The sequence below is a fragment of the Gracilinanus agilis genome, chromosome 2, assembly GCF_016433145.1.
Source record: "Gracilinanus agilis isolate LMUSP501 chromosome 2, AgileGrace, whole genome shotgun sequence".
Taxonomy (NCBI): Eukaryota; Metazoa; Chordata; class Mammalia; order Didelphimorphia; family Didelphidae; genus Gracilinanus; species Gracilinanus agilis.
In genome coordinates, this window is record NC_058131.1 from 502,898,475 (window position 1) to 502,917,588 (window position 19,114).

The 19,114-nt window shown below is 37.4% G+C and overlaps 1 protein-coding gene across 1 annotated transcript; it reads right to left on the reverse strand.

The window, feature by feature from the left end:
* Positions 1-1,636: 1,636 nt before the first annotated feature.
* Positions 1,637-10,692, reverse strand: LOC123234033 (zinc-alpha-2-glycoprotein-like). Its single transcript, XM_044659989.1, has 3 exons — positions 10,620-10,692; positions 3,777-4,019; positions 1,637-1,902 (listed from the first exon to the last, which is right to left on the reverse strand). The coding sequence occupies exons 1-3, from the start codon at positions 10,690-10,692 to the stop codon at positions 1,637-1,639; spliced, it is 582 nt and encodes a 193-aa protein (XP_044515924.1).
* Positions 10,693-19,114: the final 8,422 nt, after the last annotated feature.

The window sequence follows — 19,114 nt, forward strand, 5'->3', positions numbered from 1 at the left end:
TACAATGCTTTATGAATTTTATTTCATTTTATAAAGTTATTTCCATGTTCATCTTAATGTTTTATCTCATATTGTAAGCTCTCCCAGAAAGGATCAGAGTCTCTGTAATTCTCTTGGCTGCAAATCCAATTATAGGTAACTGGTAAGTAAGAAAATAGTGTTGTGAGGTCATCATGATGGAGAAAACCTTCACAGCTGCTCATTTTCCTCCTAATGGGTGGTGAGGGAACACTGTTCCTAAATTCCCATCACCCTTGGACACCTGTGGAAACATAGCATTTACCCAAGTCATTCATTTATTGAATTTTTTATGATTTTTTTCTCTTCCTACCTCTCTTCCTCTGAGCAGTTGATAGTAGCTTTCATAATTCTCCCAGAATGTGCCTAGCTTCTCACCTTCAGTTACAATATCCCACCCATATCCAACTTCCTCCAGACTCCTTTTTCCCCAATATTCTTCCATTCTTTTCACATTTTATCCCAAGTTAGTTTTTGCATAGTATCTTCTTAAAGTGATTATTTCCAATGAGTTATAGCATCACAAAAGGCATAACCCCACAAAATTCCCTTCTCTTCTTCAACAAGACACTTGTCTACCCAACTTACATGTCAATATATCAATTCATAAGCAGATACTAACTGAGCCTCTACTGGGAGAAGCACTCTTCAGCATTCTGGGAAGGGTGTAAGGAAAGGGAAGATATGGTCCTTGCTCTTATACTCTTATGCTCTTAAGAATATATTTCTAAATGAAGTGGTCCTAGCCATAGAAATGAGAGAAAACCATAGAAAAGGGAGAGTTCTGGTGGTATAGGAAACAAGTCTTAAAGAATAGGAATGCATTAGATAAGTAGAAGAAGGAAGCCTGGACATTCCAGATAAGAAAAACAACAGGAATAAAAAATGGAAAAAAGAGTATTCATTAAGTGCTATTGGGTGCTCAGCACTTGTGAATCTTTTCAGATTTTTTCCTCATACCAACTTAGGGAGGCATCTGCTATAATTATCCCCATTATACTGAAGGAAACAGAGGGTTAGTGTCTTTCCAAGGGTCAACCTCCTGTAAATGTATGAGACCTTATTCAGATTCAAATCTTTCTGACTCCAGACCCAAAACTCTATCTAGGGTACCACTTATCTGCCTCTAAACAGATTGAGTAATGATTTTGTTTTGGGGGAATGGGTAAATGATGAGGTTCCATTGCACTGTATGTAGCCTGAGGATTCCCTTAGAAGCTAAATAAGAAGTGATTGGAGTGGTAGAGAGGTTCTTATGGAAAAGCTAAGACATAATGAATAGAGAGAAATATGGAAGGCTGAGGCTTATAATGGAAACCCTTTTTCTCCCAAACTTCCCATGTAAACCTCAATGTTTTCCTGTATCTCCCACAATGCCTGTAGCCCTCAGTTGCTGGAGATTTTTACTTCAATTCCAAAAGAGCTATAGAAGTTTCCAAATTCATATTTTCAAGCCCCCTAATCCTTTGGTTAGTGTAAATGGAAGGGGGAGGATATATTCTCTGTGAAGAACAGAATTTAAAATAAGTCATTTTCATTCCTTTTAATTGGAATGTTCCCAGCCTACTGTGTAATGGTGAGTGTGAGAACAGTTTGAAAACATATTACCTTGCATGTCCTAGTTAGAAGTAATATAATTCTTATATTTTTGGAGTGTTGCACGACATTGTATCTCCAGATGTCCCCTGACTTGATCCATAGCACCCTGTTCTTGACTGGACTGTTGTTTGATTATTTCAGCTGCAGGATCTTGTAGGGCCAGAGCTGGTATATTTTTGTTGGTCTTAATGAATTTCTTTCCATCAATTTGAAAATCCTTACTTATTCTTAAAACACCATTTGGACAAAGTTCACATGAAAAAATTTGAATGAATTTGAAGGTACCTGAAACACACAATGCCCATATATGGAGAACTGTCTAAAGTACAATAAAAGTTTTTTCAAATATTGATAGATGTAACAATTATATCAGGTTCTTCTTAGTCCATAGATGCATCCAGACTAGCTAGAAAATGCAAATGGTATCTACTTAAGACAAATAACAAATTCTTTTCCTTTAGGCAACTAAGATAAGAAGAACCAAATAGGAAAAAAAATTAGAATTAAGACTTCAGTTCTAAAAATATTTATACCTGTGCTCTTTGTAGTGGCAAAAGATTGGAAAATGATGGGATACCCTTTCATTGGGGAATGGCTGAACAAATTGTGGTGTCTGTTAGTAATGGAATACTATTGTGCTCAAAAGAATAATGAACTGGAAGAATTCCATGTGAACTGGAATGACCTCCAGGAATTGATGCAGAGAGAAAGGAGCAGATCCAGGAGAACTCTATACCCAGAGGCTGATACATTGTGGTACAATTGAATGTAACAGACTTCTCTACTAGCAGCAATGCAATGATCCAGGACAATTCTGAGGGAATTATGAGATAGAACAGTATCCACATCTAGAGAAAGAAACTGTGGGAATAGAAACACAGAAGAAAACCAACTGCTTGATCACATGGGTTGATGGGGATATGATTGTATTATTGACTCTAAACAATCACCCTAGTACAAATATCAATTATATGGAAATAGATCCTGATCAATGACTCATGTAAAACCCAGTGGAATTGTGTGTCGGCTATGGGAGGGGTTTTGGGGAGGTGAGTGAAAGATCATGAATCTTGTAACCAATGAAGAATATTCTGAATTAATTAATTAAATAAATTAAATAAAAAGAGATCAGTTTTCTTTAGGCTAATTTTTTTCAACTGTCTCAATCTCATTCCATCATTGACCTTGGGATAGGAGTAGAGAGCAAAGAGCGGTGGAACAGAATTGTTGGAATTAGAACTGGAAATGTTCTTACAATTGTCTATTCCACCCTATTCTTTAACAGATTAGGGAACTGATGCACAGAGGAGAGCACTGGATTTTCCTGGAGCTTTTAAGGATAGTAATAGCAAAGATTAAACTCGAGGTTCTCTGACTCAAATACAGCATTCTTTACAGAACAAGTTGATACCTAACCAGGATGAGAGCTAGACTGGCCTGGTCAGTGGTTACCTGATTTTGAAAATGTGGTTGAATGGAAGAAGCTCTAGCCCAGGTGATGGGAAATCATGGGTCTAGGTCTTACTTTGCACTCACCTATTTATAGGAGATCATTGGCTCCAAGCTTTAGAGAAGATGAACTATTAGAAACCATCTGGGTTTCTGAGTCAATGTTCTTCCCACTGTTCAAAGATCTCAATCACTTGCCCCTCTGTAAAATGGTGTATTAGATCTAGATCTCCAAAGTACTTTTCACTTCTAACATTCCATCATTCCCATTGGCAAGGACATGACAGACAACATTACAGTGCTGTACAAGAGGTCTAAATGGCCTGTGAGGTGATGAAAGAGGAGAACTTACCTAAGCTGATGAATGAGAAGCAAGAGTTGATCTCTCCCCACTTCCCATTTCACTGTTAGATTGTGTTGGGTAGAATAGCAAGAAAATGGAAACCAGAAGAAGGCAGGGAGGGGACGGAGGTTTGCTTTGGGGACAACTACCCCTTTTTGCCTCTCTCTGGATTTGTTCTTGACACCACGAGGTTACTGGGCAGTCACTGCTCTGTCCTTTTTTCTTTTCTATCTCTTCACTTTTTTCCAAATTCTCTTCAGCCTCCTCATAGTTAGGGAAAAACCCTTTAGACAGAGGTCACTGGGAGTCCCTAGACCCTTTTCAAGTCATTAGACCCAGGGTCCCCAGTCTATTCCTCTCTACTCACCTTCATTAGAGGTTATGGTTTCTTGCAAGTCTTTGATGATCAAATCTTCTCTCTCTTTCTGAAGCTGGCTCAGTTCATCCCAGTTCTCCACATTTTGCCATCTTGGCTGGGGCACTGCCCTCTTATTGCTGTTATCATATATATAGACACTTAGGTGATCAAAGTTGGCTTCATTTTGGAATGAGTAATACCCTGTTTGGGGGTTTGTGATAAGGACGTCCTTGTATTTCAGAATATTACACCCTATGAAATAGAGAACGAAGTGAGACATTTTTAATATTAATCTTCCAAATTTGTCCAGTCATTTTTTCTCATGATTGACTCTTCATGAACCCATTTTGGGTTTTCCTCACAGAGATACTGGAGTGGATTTTCATCTCCTTGTTTAACTAATTTTATAGATGAGGAAACTGAAGGAAGCAGAGTTAAGTGACCTGCTTAAGGTCACACAACCAGTAAGTGTCTGAGGCCAGATTTGAGGTCAGAAAGATGAATCTTCCTGATTCTAGACTGTACCAACTTGTGGGAAGCCAATAAGAGATACTGTCTCAAAGAGAATAAATTTCGTGACTCCTCTTTTGACTCCTTTTCTGATCCACACCTTTCCTTATTGGAAAAACTTTAAGCTCTGAACAAACCAGTAGTCAAGAGGTTAACATTCTTCCCCTTTAATTAGAAATGCAGCTGCTTGGCAAGCCAATGCCCAAACCTTAGTTTAGCAGGGGCATTTCACCCCTGAGAAAAGTATTCTCAGGCTTAGCTTGCTGATAATCATGTAGCTGAAAGTCCAACCTGGTTCTTACCTTCACCTTGAAGTTTCTGAGATTTCTGTATGTTGTCTAAACTAATTGCAATGTCTACAAAGCTGTAAAGCTCTCTTTGTACTTTTGGGGTGAAAGGGAACTTTGATTTCATATATAATATACTTGTGACTCAATGGCACTTTGGAGAAGTAGCTATGAGTTAACAGTCAAGATTGTCTCCCGTGTCCCATTACTTTCTCATCAACTAAGCCATACTTATGCTTTAGACTTTAAAAGATTTGAATTCAAATCCCATCTCAGGCACCTAGTCTCCTTACTGAGAATTACAGCAGAGGAATGGGTAAGAAATGAAATAATGACATCTGAACTTTAGTTACTAAGGCTAGTAGTTACCCATGTCTCCTCTCCTCTTACATGCCCTCATTCAGCAGGTTTGGCATGAAATGGCCTCAGGATGATGGTACTCTTGCCTTGGCATATTTGGAATATGCCTAACATTTCAGTCTAGATATTGACAATGAAAGAATGAATCAATGAACAAAAATGCTTTGACTAAATGCTTAATCTATAACCAGTGCTAGACTAAGTTCTGGGCATAGAAATAGAAAAGAAATTAATCCCATATCTCAAGGATCTGACACCCTAAGTAGAGAAAACACATTTTAAGTAGGATCCTTCAAAGTAGGATGACAAAAGGGGACAAATGTTGGTCACATGCAGACCAGATGAAGGAACCTCGGTTCTTCCAGTTGGAGAAAAGAAGGATCTGATGCGTGTTGTGAGTTGAAGGAACACTGAAGTATTTGAAGGATTTTCAGATGGAACTGATACATATTCTTTCACTCTGGAGGATTTACTTTTTGAAGGAGTATGAATGGGTTGAAGCTATAGAAAGGCAGCTGTCATCTCCATCTGTAGAACAATCTAAATCTCTGGTTCTTAAAATGGACTGAATTGCCCTTTTATTTTGGGAGCTGCTAAAGTATTGAAAGAGAGACTGCCTGTCAATTTTATGGCATGTGGAAGATGAAGAGAAATTGTAAGTTGCCTGAAATATTATTTCTGAAATTTCTCCTTATTCTCATGATGATTTGGAACATGAAGATTTTGGGTCTCTATTAAGCTAATGTCCCTAGCGGCCCTGTCCCATCTTCCCAAACAATAGCTCCATGTTATTTCTTCCCTATTGCTAGTCTGAGGAGCTGAGTAGTTTCAGCTCCCCTGAAGTCATGGCCTGGTCTCTATCTAGAAGAAAGGATGCTTACTTAAGGAGTCACTTAACCTCCAAATGTGTTGGGTTTTTTACAACCAAAATGCAAATTTTAGGACAATCACTTCCCAGGATTTGAAACATAGTGTAATATGACTCCCAAAGTCATGTGTTTAGAGGAACTGGGTTTGAATCCTGGCATTGCTACTGAATACCTGCTTAACCATCAGCAAATAATTTGAACTCTCCAGATCTCAGTTTTTTCCTCTGTCACCCTGGGATTAGATGATTTGCTCCCCCTGTTTAGAGTTCTTGTAAAGAAGGTTCCTTGCAAAGTACAACAAATGGTGCAGTATAAATATAGGTTATTATTATTAAACAAAAGTAAGAACATGGGAATTAAAATTCTGGGTCAATCTAAGAATCCTCTCAATCTGTCTGTTTCTTTTCCCTCCCCTTCATGATTACTAATATGGTTCATTAATTATCTCATAGGTTCAAATTTGATGCATGTTTTGTTTTTTCACATCTCTGAGCATCATTGCAGTGTCTGATAGAGATGGGAATAGGAGCCCTAGACCTCAGTCCCTGAAATACTTCCCCTCCTCTATCCTCATTTGTAGCTGCTGAGAGGCAGCACCTGGACTTCTCAAACTTCTAGGTGACTCCTGGCATTATATCTTAAGGTTCTCACTCCTTTCCTTTGTCCCAACTCTACTCCTTGCCTAATAATATCACTTAAAACATTAGAGCCAGGAGCCTATAGGGGGACTTCTGGGTTAAGATGCTGGCAAAGTAGAGGCTGGGTGACTTTCTCTCCTTACCAATGGATATAAAGTACATCCAAAAGACAAGAAATCGAAATCCAAATGAAAGAAGGGACCCCAAAATAAGGCACAGTATCGAAGGTATGTGGGATTTGGGCATTTCCACACTATAAGGGGGGGAAATAGCTCCCATCAAAATGCATGTGAATCAACCCTCCCCACCCCACCCACAGTATCAGAGGCAGAGGCTGAGCTTCCCCTAGGCAGCTAGCTGGCACTACCAAGAGCTTGCCCCTGAGAGCAGCAAGATCTGAGATCCCAGGCAGATGGAAAACTCAGACCTTGGACACAGGATTGGGGCTGAGAGAGGCACCAGCAGCTGCCTGCATGCTCAGATTCAGAGGAAAGTCTCAGGTGGAAGAGCAAGCATGGGCCAAGTTCCAGGCTCTGAGCAGTTGGCTAGGGACACAGGGGCTCGACCCTGAAAACGGCTAGACCAGAGACCCCAGGAAGGTCCCCAAAGAAGCCAAGAGACTCACAAAGCAGCTTCAGGCAAAAAATTGCTCCCCAACTCCATACAAAGAGAATCAGATTGCCTTACTCAGCCTTCTGGCAGATAAAACATAATGATGCCAATCAAGGCCCAAGAAATAAAAAAGAACAAGAAAAAAGCTCAAACACTTGATAACTTCTGCACAGAAAAAACCCAGAAAACAGAGGAGAAAAGACAATTAAATACATCCAAACCTTCCTCAAAAAATGAAAATGGGTCACAAGATCTTGAAGAGTTAAAATCTGAGATTATAAGAAAGATTATAAGGAAGAGATCTGGCAAGAAAATAACAGTTTAAAAGGCAGAATGAGGCTCAGAAATTAAATGAATTGGTAAGCAAACTGAAGCCTTGAAGAACCAGACAGACCAGATTGAAAAGGAAAACCAGTCTCTAAAGGCTAGAATTGGGCAATTAGAAGCCAATGATCTCTCAAGACGGCAAGAACAAATAAAGAAAAGTCAAAAGACTGATAAAATAGAAGGAAACATGAAAGAACTCACTGAGAAATTGACAGATCAAAAAAACAGGGCCAGAAGAGACAATTTGAGAATCATTAGTTGTCCTGAAAAAGCAGCAATTAATATAAATTTGGACTCCATACTAAAAGAAATTATTCAGCAAAACTTCCCTGAAGTTCTACAAGAGGGCAATATATAGACATTGAATGAATCCATAGATGACCCTCTATACTAGACCCAGAAAAGACAACACCCAGGAATATAATAGCCAAATTCAAGAGCTTCCAAGTAAAATAAAATATTACAAGAAGCCAGAAAGAGACAATTCAGATATCAAGGGGCACCAATCAGGATCACACAGGACCTGGCAGCCTCTACACTACAAGACCACAAGGCTTAGAATATGATATTCAGAAAGGCAAGGGAACTGGGTCTACAACCAAAGACTACAACTACAAAGCACTTTCTGAACAATTAAAACTAGATCTAAATAATTGGAAAAACATTGATTGCTCATAGGTAGGATGAGCTAACATGACAATTGTACCCAAATTAATTTACCTATTTAGTGCCATACCTATCAAACTACCAAAAAAAACTTTTTTACTAAATTAGAAAAAACTATAACAAAGTTCACTTGGAAGAACAAAAGATCAAGAATATCAAAGGAAATATTGAAAAAAACATGAAGGAAGGTGGCCTAGCAATACCAGATATTAAACTATACTATAAAGCCATGGTCATCAAAATGATATGGTACTGGCTAAGAGACAGAAGGGAGGATCAGTGGAATAGACTTGGGGTAAGTGACATCAGCAAGACAATGTATGATAAACCAAAAGAGCACAACTTTTGGGACAAAAATCCACTATTTTACAAAAACTGTTGGAAAAATTGGAAAACAATATGGGAGAGATTAGATTTAGATCAACATCTCACACCCTAAACCAAGATAAATTCAGAATGGATGAATGACTTGAATATAAAGAAGGAAACTATAAGAAAATTGGGTGAATATAGAATAGTATACTTGTCAGATCTATGGGAAAGGGAAGATTTTAAAACCAAGCAAGAATTACAAAAATAAAAAATGTAAAATAAATAATTTTGATTATACCAAATTAAAAAGTTTACAATGCAACCAAAATAAGAAAGGAAACAACAAATTGGGAAAAAATCTTTATAATAAAAAATTATTATTAAATAGAGGTCTAAAAATAGAGGCCTAATTACTCAAATATACGAGAGCTAAAACAATTGTATAAAAATCAAGCCATTCCCCTATTGATAAATGGGCAAGGGACATGAATAGACAATTTTCAGATAAAGAAATAAAAACTATCAATAAGCACATGAGAAAGTGTCCTAAATCTCTAATAATTAGAGAAATGCAAATCAAAACAACTCTGAGGTATTACCTCACACCTAGCAGATCGACTAAAATGAGAAAAGGGGAGAGTAATAAATGTTGGAGGGGATGTGGCAAAACTGGGACATTAATACATTGCTGGTGGAGTTGTGAACTGATCCAACCATTCTGGATGACAATTTGGAACTATGCCCAAAGAGCTCTAAAAAACCGCCTGCCTTCTATCCAGCTATAGCTTTGCTGGGTTTGTACCCCAAAGAGATCATAGATAAACAGACATATGAAAATATTTATAGCTCTGCTTTTTGTGGTGGCAAAATCTGGGAATAGAAGGTATGCCATTCAAGTGGGGAATGACTAAAGAAATTGTGGTATCTGTTGGTGATGGAACACTATTGTGCTCAAAGGAATAATAAATTGGAGGAATTCCATGTGAACTGGAATGACCTCGAGGAACTTATGTAGAGTGAAAGGAGCAGAGCCAGAAGAACATTGTATATAGAGACTGATAAACTGTGGTAAAATAGAATGTAATGGATTCTGTACTAGCAGCAATACAATGATCCAGGACAATTCAGCGGGTTTTATGGGAAATAAGGCATCCCATATTCAGAGGAAGAACTGCAGGAGTCAAAACACAGAAGAAAAACAACCGCTTGAACAAATTGTTTGATGCGGGCATGGTTGGGGATGTAGATACTAAAGGGCCACACCAATGTAACTATCAATAATATGTAAATAAGTCTTGATTGATCACTCATGTTAAAACCAACTGAAAAGCACATTGGATATGGGGTGGTCTTGAAGGGGGGTGAAGGGGAAATTAAAAACAAGAAAATGTAACCATGGAAAGTGTTTCTAAAAAAATAAAATATTAAAAAAACACAACAACATTAGAGCCACACTGCAAATGACTTCCTCAAAACCTTGAAGGACATTTAGTATTCCTAATGATATACCAGCTCTCACCATAATGCTTTTTCTTCTCCTTCAGGAGCAAGTTCTCCTTGTTAATAACAACTATACTTTATGTGTTGTCATTTCTGTCTCCATCCTTAGGGTGAAAATGTTGATAGAGAGCCTAGAGATAAGAGAGCAATTTCTCCAGAATAATGAAATATATAAACCCACTGATTCCATGTTTGTGTTAGTGTGTCTGAATATGTGTGTACTATTTGCCCTTTTCTATGAGGAGATAGAAGAACAGTGACTTCGGACCCCAACAGAGTCTGACATATGATCTAGTGTTTTGGGAAAGTCATGGGGATTTGGGGACAATCCTGCCACTTCTTTTCTCCTTTCAAATCCTTCTCTCCTTTCTAGATTTCCTTTCATTTTTTTCCTTTCTAAATTGTTTCTATGGGCACAGTGAGTTCATCTATATAAAACTAATTATGGATTGGCAACCAAAGTAAATGTTGAAGAGAAAACCCTATTCTGCCCCTGAGATCCCTCTCCATATAGGTAATCTGTTTAGAGCTATAAAGTCTCTTAGAGATCATCTGATTCAATCTTTCTCTCCCACTCCCATCATCAAGGGTAAATAAATTAGCCCATAGAGATTAAATCAGTTACACATTGTTACATAGATAATAAGGCAGACGTAGGATTAGAACCTGGATTCTCTGACTCTAAATCTGGACATTTCCTCCCAACTCTCTGATATTGTCCCACTTCTCAATTCCCAAACCAGACAGATCTCTTCCATTTGATTTACTCACAGTAACTTGGATACTGTGATGTTATAGTCCCTGAAAGCAGGATCAGGAAGATAATAGTGACCACGGGTCCCATAATTACAAATTCAATGATTTATGTCAGCACAAAAATCTAGTCAGATTCAGCTCACAGATGATGGGTGGTTTGACAGCACTCCTATGCCGTATAATATGCTGTTGAATGTCAGGAAATGACAATCCAATGGCCAATGAGAATTTTAGGATGGAATATACCCTCTGGAAATTGGCAGGGGACAAAGGAGGAGGGTAGGGAAACAAATAGAACCTGAAAGGTCTTGGTGTTCCTGAAAGAACACCAACAGGATGTGCCTCAGAACAGTTCTTATTAAAAGTACTGAGGCTTTTAGTGAATAGCAAGCTCATGGTTAGCCAAGGCATTAAAGGACTTCCAAAGAGAGACTGGAAAGGGAATTTATCCTTTGAATTTGGCATTGGATAGAAGGACTCTGAAGTGTCTGTGACTCCTAGCTCAAAGAAGTCAATCACATTATCTATTTTCTTTTGGGGAAGATGGGCTGAAGTGGCCACAGCCAGGGGAAGTTGCTAGTTGAAAGATGTCAAATCTTAGAATTGGGTCCTAGCATAACCTCAGGTTTTATTAGTGGTCAGTGAGTGTGCTCCAAACTAAAAGGACAAGAAAGTATGTGCTGAGTTTTATTGAGCTTTGGCTAAGTGCTGCATAGAAACATATTTTGAGTATTTTAGGGAGTGTACTCAAGGAATAGGGAACAGCTATGGCCTGAACCCATTATCTCCTCTTACTTATCATTTACTGAATTGCCCAAAGAAGATAGACTAATTGGCTCCTCCCTATTGGAAGATTTAGACATCAATGTTGTGACTTTGTGGATAGATGATAATTCAGGATTCTGATTATAACTAACTGAAGTTCTTCTTCCCAATGAGCATTCACATTCCTTTACAGTAGTCCAAGGCCCTAAAACTTTTCCTTTGGATGGACTGATTGACTAACCAAAGGTTCCCAAAACAGAAATAGGGATTTCTGGGTTAAGATGATTGCAGAGTAGAACAGAGAGTTTTACTCTCCTGACCTACCCATACAGTATATCTCCAAAGGACAAAAAAACCAAATCCGGATGAAAGAAGGGACCCCTTCTAGGGTGCATTATTGAAGATTCCACACTATCAGAGGGAGAAATAACACCCATCAAACTGCAAGCTGATCAGCCTTCCCCTACCCCACCCACAGTACCAGAGTCAGAGGCTGCACACCAGAGTTAGAGTGTGCAGGGAGCCCAAAATCTAGATTCTTGGCAGCTAACTGGGACCACCAGGATCTTGCCCCTGAGAGCAGGAAGACTTGAAACCCCAGGAGGTTACAGAACGTAGCCTTTGGGCTTAGGAGTGGAGATGAGAGAGGCAGCTGACAGTGCAAACAGCTCAGGGAGCTGAGACTCAGGGGAGAACTTTAGGTGGAGGAGCAAGCATGGGCCAATTTCTGGGCTCTAGGCAGTTGATGAGAACCACCCAGTGCTTGACCCTGAAAACAGCTAGACTAGAGACCCCAGGAGGCTGGGGAGCACAGACCTTGGGTGCAGGAGTGAAACTGAGAGGGGCTGCAGACAGCAGAGGCCTAGAAGATAGTGGAAGCCAGGAGACTCACAAAGTAGGCTCAGGCAAAAACTGCTCCTTAGCTCTATATAAAGGGAGTCTGCCTGCCTTACTCAGACTTCTGGCTGAGAAAGCATGATGATGACAAGCAAAGCCTTATAAATAACCACCAAAAAGACCAAGAAAAAAGCTCTAACACTTTATAACTTTTGCACAGAAAAAAACTAGAAAGCAGAGGAGGACAAACAATTAAAGACATCTAAACATTCCCCAAAAATGAAAATTGGTCACAAGCTCTTGAAGAGTTAACATCCGAAATAATGAGAAAGATGGAGAAGATCTGGCAAGAAAAGTGGGAAATAGTTCACAAAGAAAATAACAGTTCAAAAGGCAGAATTTTGCGATTGGAAATTGAGGTTCAGAAATCAAATGAAATGATAAATAAATTGAAGACCAGAAATGACCAGATGGAAGCCATGAAGAGCCAAATAGACCAGACTGAAAAGGAAAAACCAAAATATTATAGCAAAAAACCAGTCTTAAAGCCTAGAATTGGGCAAATAGAAGCCAATGATCTCACAAGACAACAACAATTAATAAATCAAAGTCAAAAGACTGACAAAAATAGATGGAAACATGAAATATCTCAATGAGAAGATGATAGATCAAGAAAACAGGTCTAGAAGACACAACTTGAGAATTATTGGACTTCTGGAAAAATCAGAGACAAATAGAAATCTAGATGACATATTACAAGAAATTATCTAAGAAAACTGCCCCGATGTCCTTGAAAAAGAGAGCAAAGTAGACATTGAAAGTGCCCATAGAAAACCCTGAACACTAAATCCTCAGAAGACAACCCCCAGGAATGTAATAGCCAAATTCAATAGCTTCCAAGTTAAGAAGAAAATATTACAAGAAGCCAGAAAGAGACAATTCAGATATCAAGGGATGCCAATCAGGATTACACAGGATATGGCAGACTCCACACTACAAGAACACAAGGCTTGTAACATAATATTCAGAAAGGCAAGAGAACTGTGTATACAACCAAGGATCACCCACCCATCAAAACTGACTATATACTTCCAGGGGAAAGTATGGGCATTCAAGAATATAGAAAATTTCCAGGTATTTGCACAGAAAAGACCAGGACTAAATAGAAAGTTTGATATCCAACCACAAAACCAAGAGGAACATGAACTAGTAAATAAGAAATAGAGGGGAAAGAAAGAAAACTCTTATTTTTAAATTTGCTTCTTTAGGGGCTTCAATAAGATGAAATAATTTGTATTCCTCTATGGAGAAATATTATGTATAATTCTAGGAATCTGTACTCATTATTATAGTAATTAGAAGAATTAATAATAAGGAGAGGTTGGAGTACTACATGGTCAAATAATACAGGGGGGGTGGAAGTTGGGGGGTGATAAAAGATGGCACCAAGAAAAACTTGAAGGAATAGTAAAAATAGGATAATCTATAACACACAAAGAGGGCATGGGAAGGGGAGGGGATGAATAATATAATAAGAAGGAGAGGAAGGGAGTGTTAATAGGAAATACTTAAATCTTACTCTCAGCAGAATTAATCCTGAGACGGAAGAGTAGCTAGATCCATTGGAATATCAAATTCTATCTAACCCTATGGATGAAGTCAGAAGGGATAAACCAAGGCTGGCAGTGTGGTGGTGAATTCATGAAGGGAGGGTAAAAGAGCGGGGAAGGGAATTCATTACGCCTTAAAAAATAATAAGAGGGGAAGAGAGGGAGTGGAAAAGGAAATATACCAAGGGAGGGGTCAAGGGGGACTGATTTCAAACAAACCACTGGTTTAAAAGGAAATAGCATAAGAAGAAGGAGTAGAACTAGGAGTGGATATCAAAATGTTGGGGAATACACAGCTGATAATTATAACTCTGAATGTGAATGGGATGAACTTTTCCATGGGAAAGAAGCAAAAAGCAGAGAGGGTTAGAAATAAAAATCCTACCAAATGTTATCTGTAAGAAACACACAAGAGGCAAGTGGATATACACAAGTTTAAGGTAAATGGCTTGAGCAAAATCTTTTGGGCTTCAACTGCGAAGAAGAAGGCAGGAGTGGCAATTACAATTTCTGACAAAGCCAAAGTAAAAATAGATCTGATTAAAAGAGACAGGGAAGGTAATTACATCCTGATAAAAGGCAGTATAGACAATGAGGAAAGAACAGTGCTCAACATGTATGCACCAAAGGATATAGCATCCAAATTCCTAAAGAAGAAACTGGCAGAACTCAAAAAGGAAATATATAGTAAAACTATACTAGTGGGAGATCTAAATATTCCTCTTTCAGATCTAGATAAATCAAACCAAAAAATAAATAAGAAAGAGATAAGAGAGATGAATGAAATCATAGAAAAATTAGATTCGATAGATATGTGGAGAAAAATAAATAGGGTTAAAAATGAATACACCTTCTTTTGAGCTACACATGGTACAATCACAAAGACTGACCATGGAATAGGACATAGAAACATTGCAAAAAATTCAAAAGAACAGAAATAATAAATGTAACCTTCTCAGATCATAATGCAATAAAAATAGTAATTAGTAATGGCACTTGGACAGGCAAATCAAAAACTAATTGGAAATTAAATAATATGATTCTCCAAAACCAGTTAGTTAAAGAAGAAATCATAGAAATAATCAATAATTTCATTGAAGAGAATGACAATAATGAGACATCCTACTACACTCTGTGGGATGCAGCTAAGACAGTACACAAGGGAAATTTTACATCCTTTAGTGCATGTACTAACAAATTAGAGAGGGCAAAGATCAATGAATTGGGCATGCAAATCAGAAAACTAGAACGGGAACGAATTAAAAATCCCCACTTAAGACCAAATTAGAGATTTTAAAAATTAAAGGAAAAATCAATAGCATTGAAAGTAAAAGAACTATTGAATTAATAAATAAGACTAGAAGCTGGTACATTGAAAAAACAAATAAAATTGACAAAATACTGATCAATCTAATTTAAAAAAGGAAAGAAGTAAACCAAATTAAAAGTATCAAAAATAAAAAGGGAGACCTCACCTCAAATAAAGAGGAAATCAAGGCAGTCATTAAAAACAATTTTGCCCAATTATATGGCAATAAATATAGCAACTTAGGTGAGATGGATGAATATTTACAAAAATACAAATTGCCTAGATTAACAGTAGAAGAAATAGAATACTTCAATAATCTCTATCAGAAAAAGAAATTGAACAAGCTATCAAAGAACTCCCTAGGAAAAAAGCCCCAGTACCTGATGGATTCACAAGTCAATTCTATCAAACATTCAAAGAACAATTAATTCCAATACTATACAAACTATTTGACATAATAAGCAAAGAAGGAATTCTACCAAACTCCTTTTATGATACAAATATGGTACTGATTCCAAAGCCAGGTAGATCAAAAACAGAGAAAGAAAACTACAGACTAATCTCCTTAATGAACATAAATGCAAAAGTCTTAAACAGAATACTAGCAAAAAAAACTCCAGCAAATGATCATGAGGGATATTCCTTATGATCAGGTGGGATTTATACCAGGAATGCAAGAATGATTCAACATAAGGAAAGCCATTCACATAATTGACCATATCAACAAGCAAACAAACAAAAACCACATGATTATTTCAACAGATGCTGAAAAAGCCTTTGACAAAATACAACATCCATTCCTATTGAAAACACTAGAAAGTATAGGAATAGAAGGACTTTTCCTAAAAATAATAAACAATATATATCTAAAACCATCAACCAGCCTCATATGCAATGGGGATAAATTAGAAGCCTTCCCAGTAAGATCAGGCATGAAACAAGGATGCCTATTATAACCTCTATTATTTAACATCATACGAGAAACACTAGCAGTAGCAATTAGAGAAGAAAAAGAAATTGAAGGTATTAAAACAGGCAATGAAGAGACTAAGCTATCATTCTTTGAGGATGATATGTTGGTCTACTTAAAAAATCCTAGAAAATCAACTAAAAAACAAGGAGAAATAATCAACAACTTTAGTAAAGTTGCAGGATACAAAATAAACGCATATAAATCATCAGCATTTCTATATATTTCCAACACATCACAGCAGCAAGAGGTAGAAAGAGAAACACTGTTTAAAATCACCCTAGACAATATAAAATATTTAGGAATCTATGTATCAAAACAAACACAGCAATCATAGGAAAACAACTACAAAACACTTTCCAAACAAATAAAACTAGATCTAAACAATTGGGAAAACATTTGATTGCTCATGGGTAGGACTAGCTAACATAATAAAAATGACAATTCTACCCAAATTAATTTACCTATTTAGCGCCATACCTATCAAACTACTAAAAAACTTCTTTCCTGATTTATGAAAAATTATAACAAATTTCATTTAGAATAACAAAAGATCAAGAATATCAAGAGAAATAATGAAAAAAGATGTGAAGGAAGGGGGCCTAGCAGTACCAGATATTAAACTATACTATAAAGAAGAAATCATCAAAACAATATGGTACTGGCTAAGAGACAGAGAGGAGGATCAGTGGAATAGACTTGGCGTAAATGACATCAGCAAGACAGTGTATGATAAACCCAAAGAGCCTAACTTTTGGGACATGAATCCACTATTTGACAAAAACTGCTGGGAAATTTGGAAAACAATATGGGAGAGATTAGGGTTAGATCAACATCTCACATGCTACACTAAGATAAATTCAGAATGGGTGAATGACTTGAATATAAAGAGGGAAACTATAAATAAGTCCTTCAATTCAGCCATAGCATTGCTGAATTTGTACCCCCAAAGAGAACATAGATAAAAAGACTTGTACAAAAATATTTATAGCTGCGCTTTTTGTGGTGGCAAAAAACTGGAAAATGAGGGTATGTCCTTAGATTGGGGAATGGCTGAACAAATTGTGGTATCTGTTGGTGATGGAATACTATTGTGTTCAAAGGAATAAAGAAATGGAGGAATTCCATGTGAACTGGAATGGCCTCCAGGAATTAATGTGGAGTGAAAGGAGCAGATCCAGGAGTACCTTGTACACAGAGACTGATACACTGTGGTACAATCAAACATAACAGACTTCTCAACTAGCAGCAATGCACGAATCCAGAGCAAGAGTGAGGGACTTATGAGAAAGAAAACTAGCCACATTCAGAGGAAGAATTGTGGGAGGAGAAACACAGAAGAAAAACAACTCCTTGAACACATGGGCTGATGGGGATATTATTGGAGGTGTAGATACTAAACAATAACTCTAGTCCAACTATCAATCATATGGAATTACGTCTTAATCAGTGAAGCATGTTAAACCCAGTGGAATTGTGCATCGGCTAAGGGGGGGATTAGGACGGTTTGGAGGAGAGGGAAAGAACATGTAACATGCAACTATAGGAAAATATTTAAAATTAAAATAAAAAAAAACAGAAATAGGCTAAACCAAATGGATCCTTTTTTGGACACCTGGAGAATCACTACCTGGTACCTTGCTTTGATGCCACAAGGTGTGAAAGCTCAAATTCAGATGATGTACATATAAGTAACTAACTTAATCCTGTCAAATATGTCTCTCACAACACTAATTAAGTACTAGAAATTCTTATTCTTATCTGAAGAGTATTGACTTTATCTTTTAGAGGCAATGAATGACTTCTGAAAATTGGATTATTTTTCTTTGAAGAAGTTACATTGTTCTTAATGTCTAGGCTCAATCCCAGGCTGTAAATGAGTGAGGAGAGTTGACTGAGCTGCATCTTCTCTGATTTCCTTTCCTTTGATTTTCTTTTGTATCTAAGTTTTTCAGTACAAAGGGTTAATTGGATTAATTTTTTTCTGATGTTTCCCATCTGAAACATGTATTAGTAAAAGACTAATTATAGGCATTATCCTAACAATGGCGATTATGGGAAGAGGAAACCTATAAGAAGAAAGACCCCTAGGGACAGAATATTCTTGTAATGTGAGAATTCTGTGGACTGGGTGAAGTACTAGGTTGATGAGTCCACAAGGCTAGAGTGTACTTCCAGGCTTTTGTAGAATATTGGAGAAAGGCTAGAGTTTAAAATTATTCAAAAACTCTCCTTATACTTGCTCTTGGGGGCTGAGAAATCCAGTATAAATTCTAGTCTTGAAGTAGGGTACTTCATAACATGAGTCCAGGCACCCAGAAATTCAATAATTGGAACCATTATTTGTTGATTAAAAAAAGAAAAGAAAAAGCTGGGACAGTCTTTCCTAGTGGAAGCTGTATCAGATTATCATTAAAAGGCACCTTATATAGGATACTAGATGCAAGGCTATTACCTTTCATATCCAGGTTCTTATTTGTCAAGACAAAATTCATCACAAAACATTGGTAGTGATAAGTAGGTGACATTTAGGGGATATTTACTCTTCACATACACCTAAACACTCAATCTTAGTTAGCTATATGTTTACTCTACATTCTATCCTGACCTAACAGTTGTTTAAAGAAACCTCAGGTGGGGGAAGGGAGGCAGAGATGGGGACTGAGCAAGGTCCTGCCTTAGCTCAGCTCTCAAGGTGCTCTTGAAATCTAAAGGGAATAAAATGATGACTAACTAACCTTTCTAGATAAGATACTGCCAAATTATAGTTAAACCCCTCACAGACTTGAACTACTCTCCTTATTAACTCCACAGACATTTAAGGTAAGGGAAGGAAGGTAGGAAATGAGGTAGGGTATGGAGATACAAAGGGTTTATCTAAACTAACAATTAAATAAATATTCCAAAGCTAGACTCAATTTTCAATTCTACAGATAAGCAAAGAAGCAGCTCAGCTGGTCTGACTCTCTCTCCACGAGATCCCCAAACCAACTGAAACTCTCCTTCAAGATTCTAAACT

Bases quoted from the DNA above. Each gene is read 5' to 3' on its own strand.
- LOC123234033 (XM_044659989.1), bottom strand. From the start codon at position 10,692: ATGGGACCCGTGGTCACTATTATCTTCCTGATCCTGCTTTCAGGGACT. The intron at 4,020-10,619 runs GTGAGTAAATCA...TCTATTTCATAG, and splicing joins ATCACAGTATCCAAGTTACT to GGTGTAATATTCTGAAATAC. The intron at 1,903-3,776 runs GTGAGTAGAGAG...TGTGTGTTTCAG, and splicing joins AACCATAACCTCTAATGAAG to GTACCTTCAAATTCATTCAA.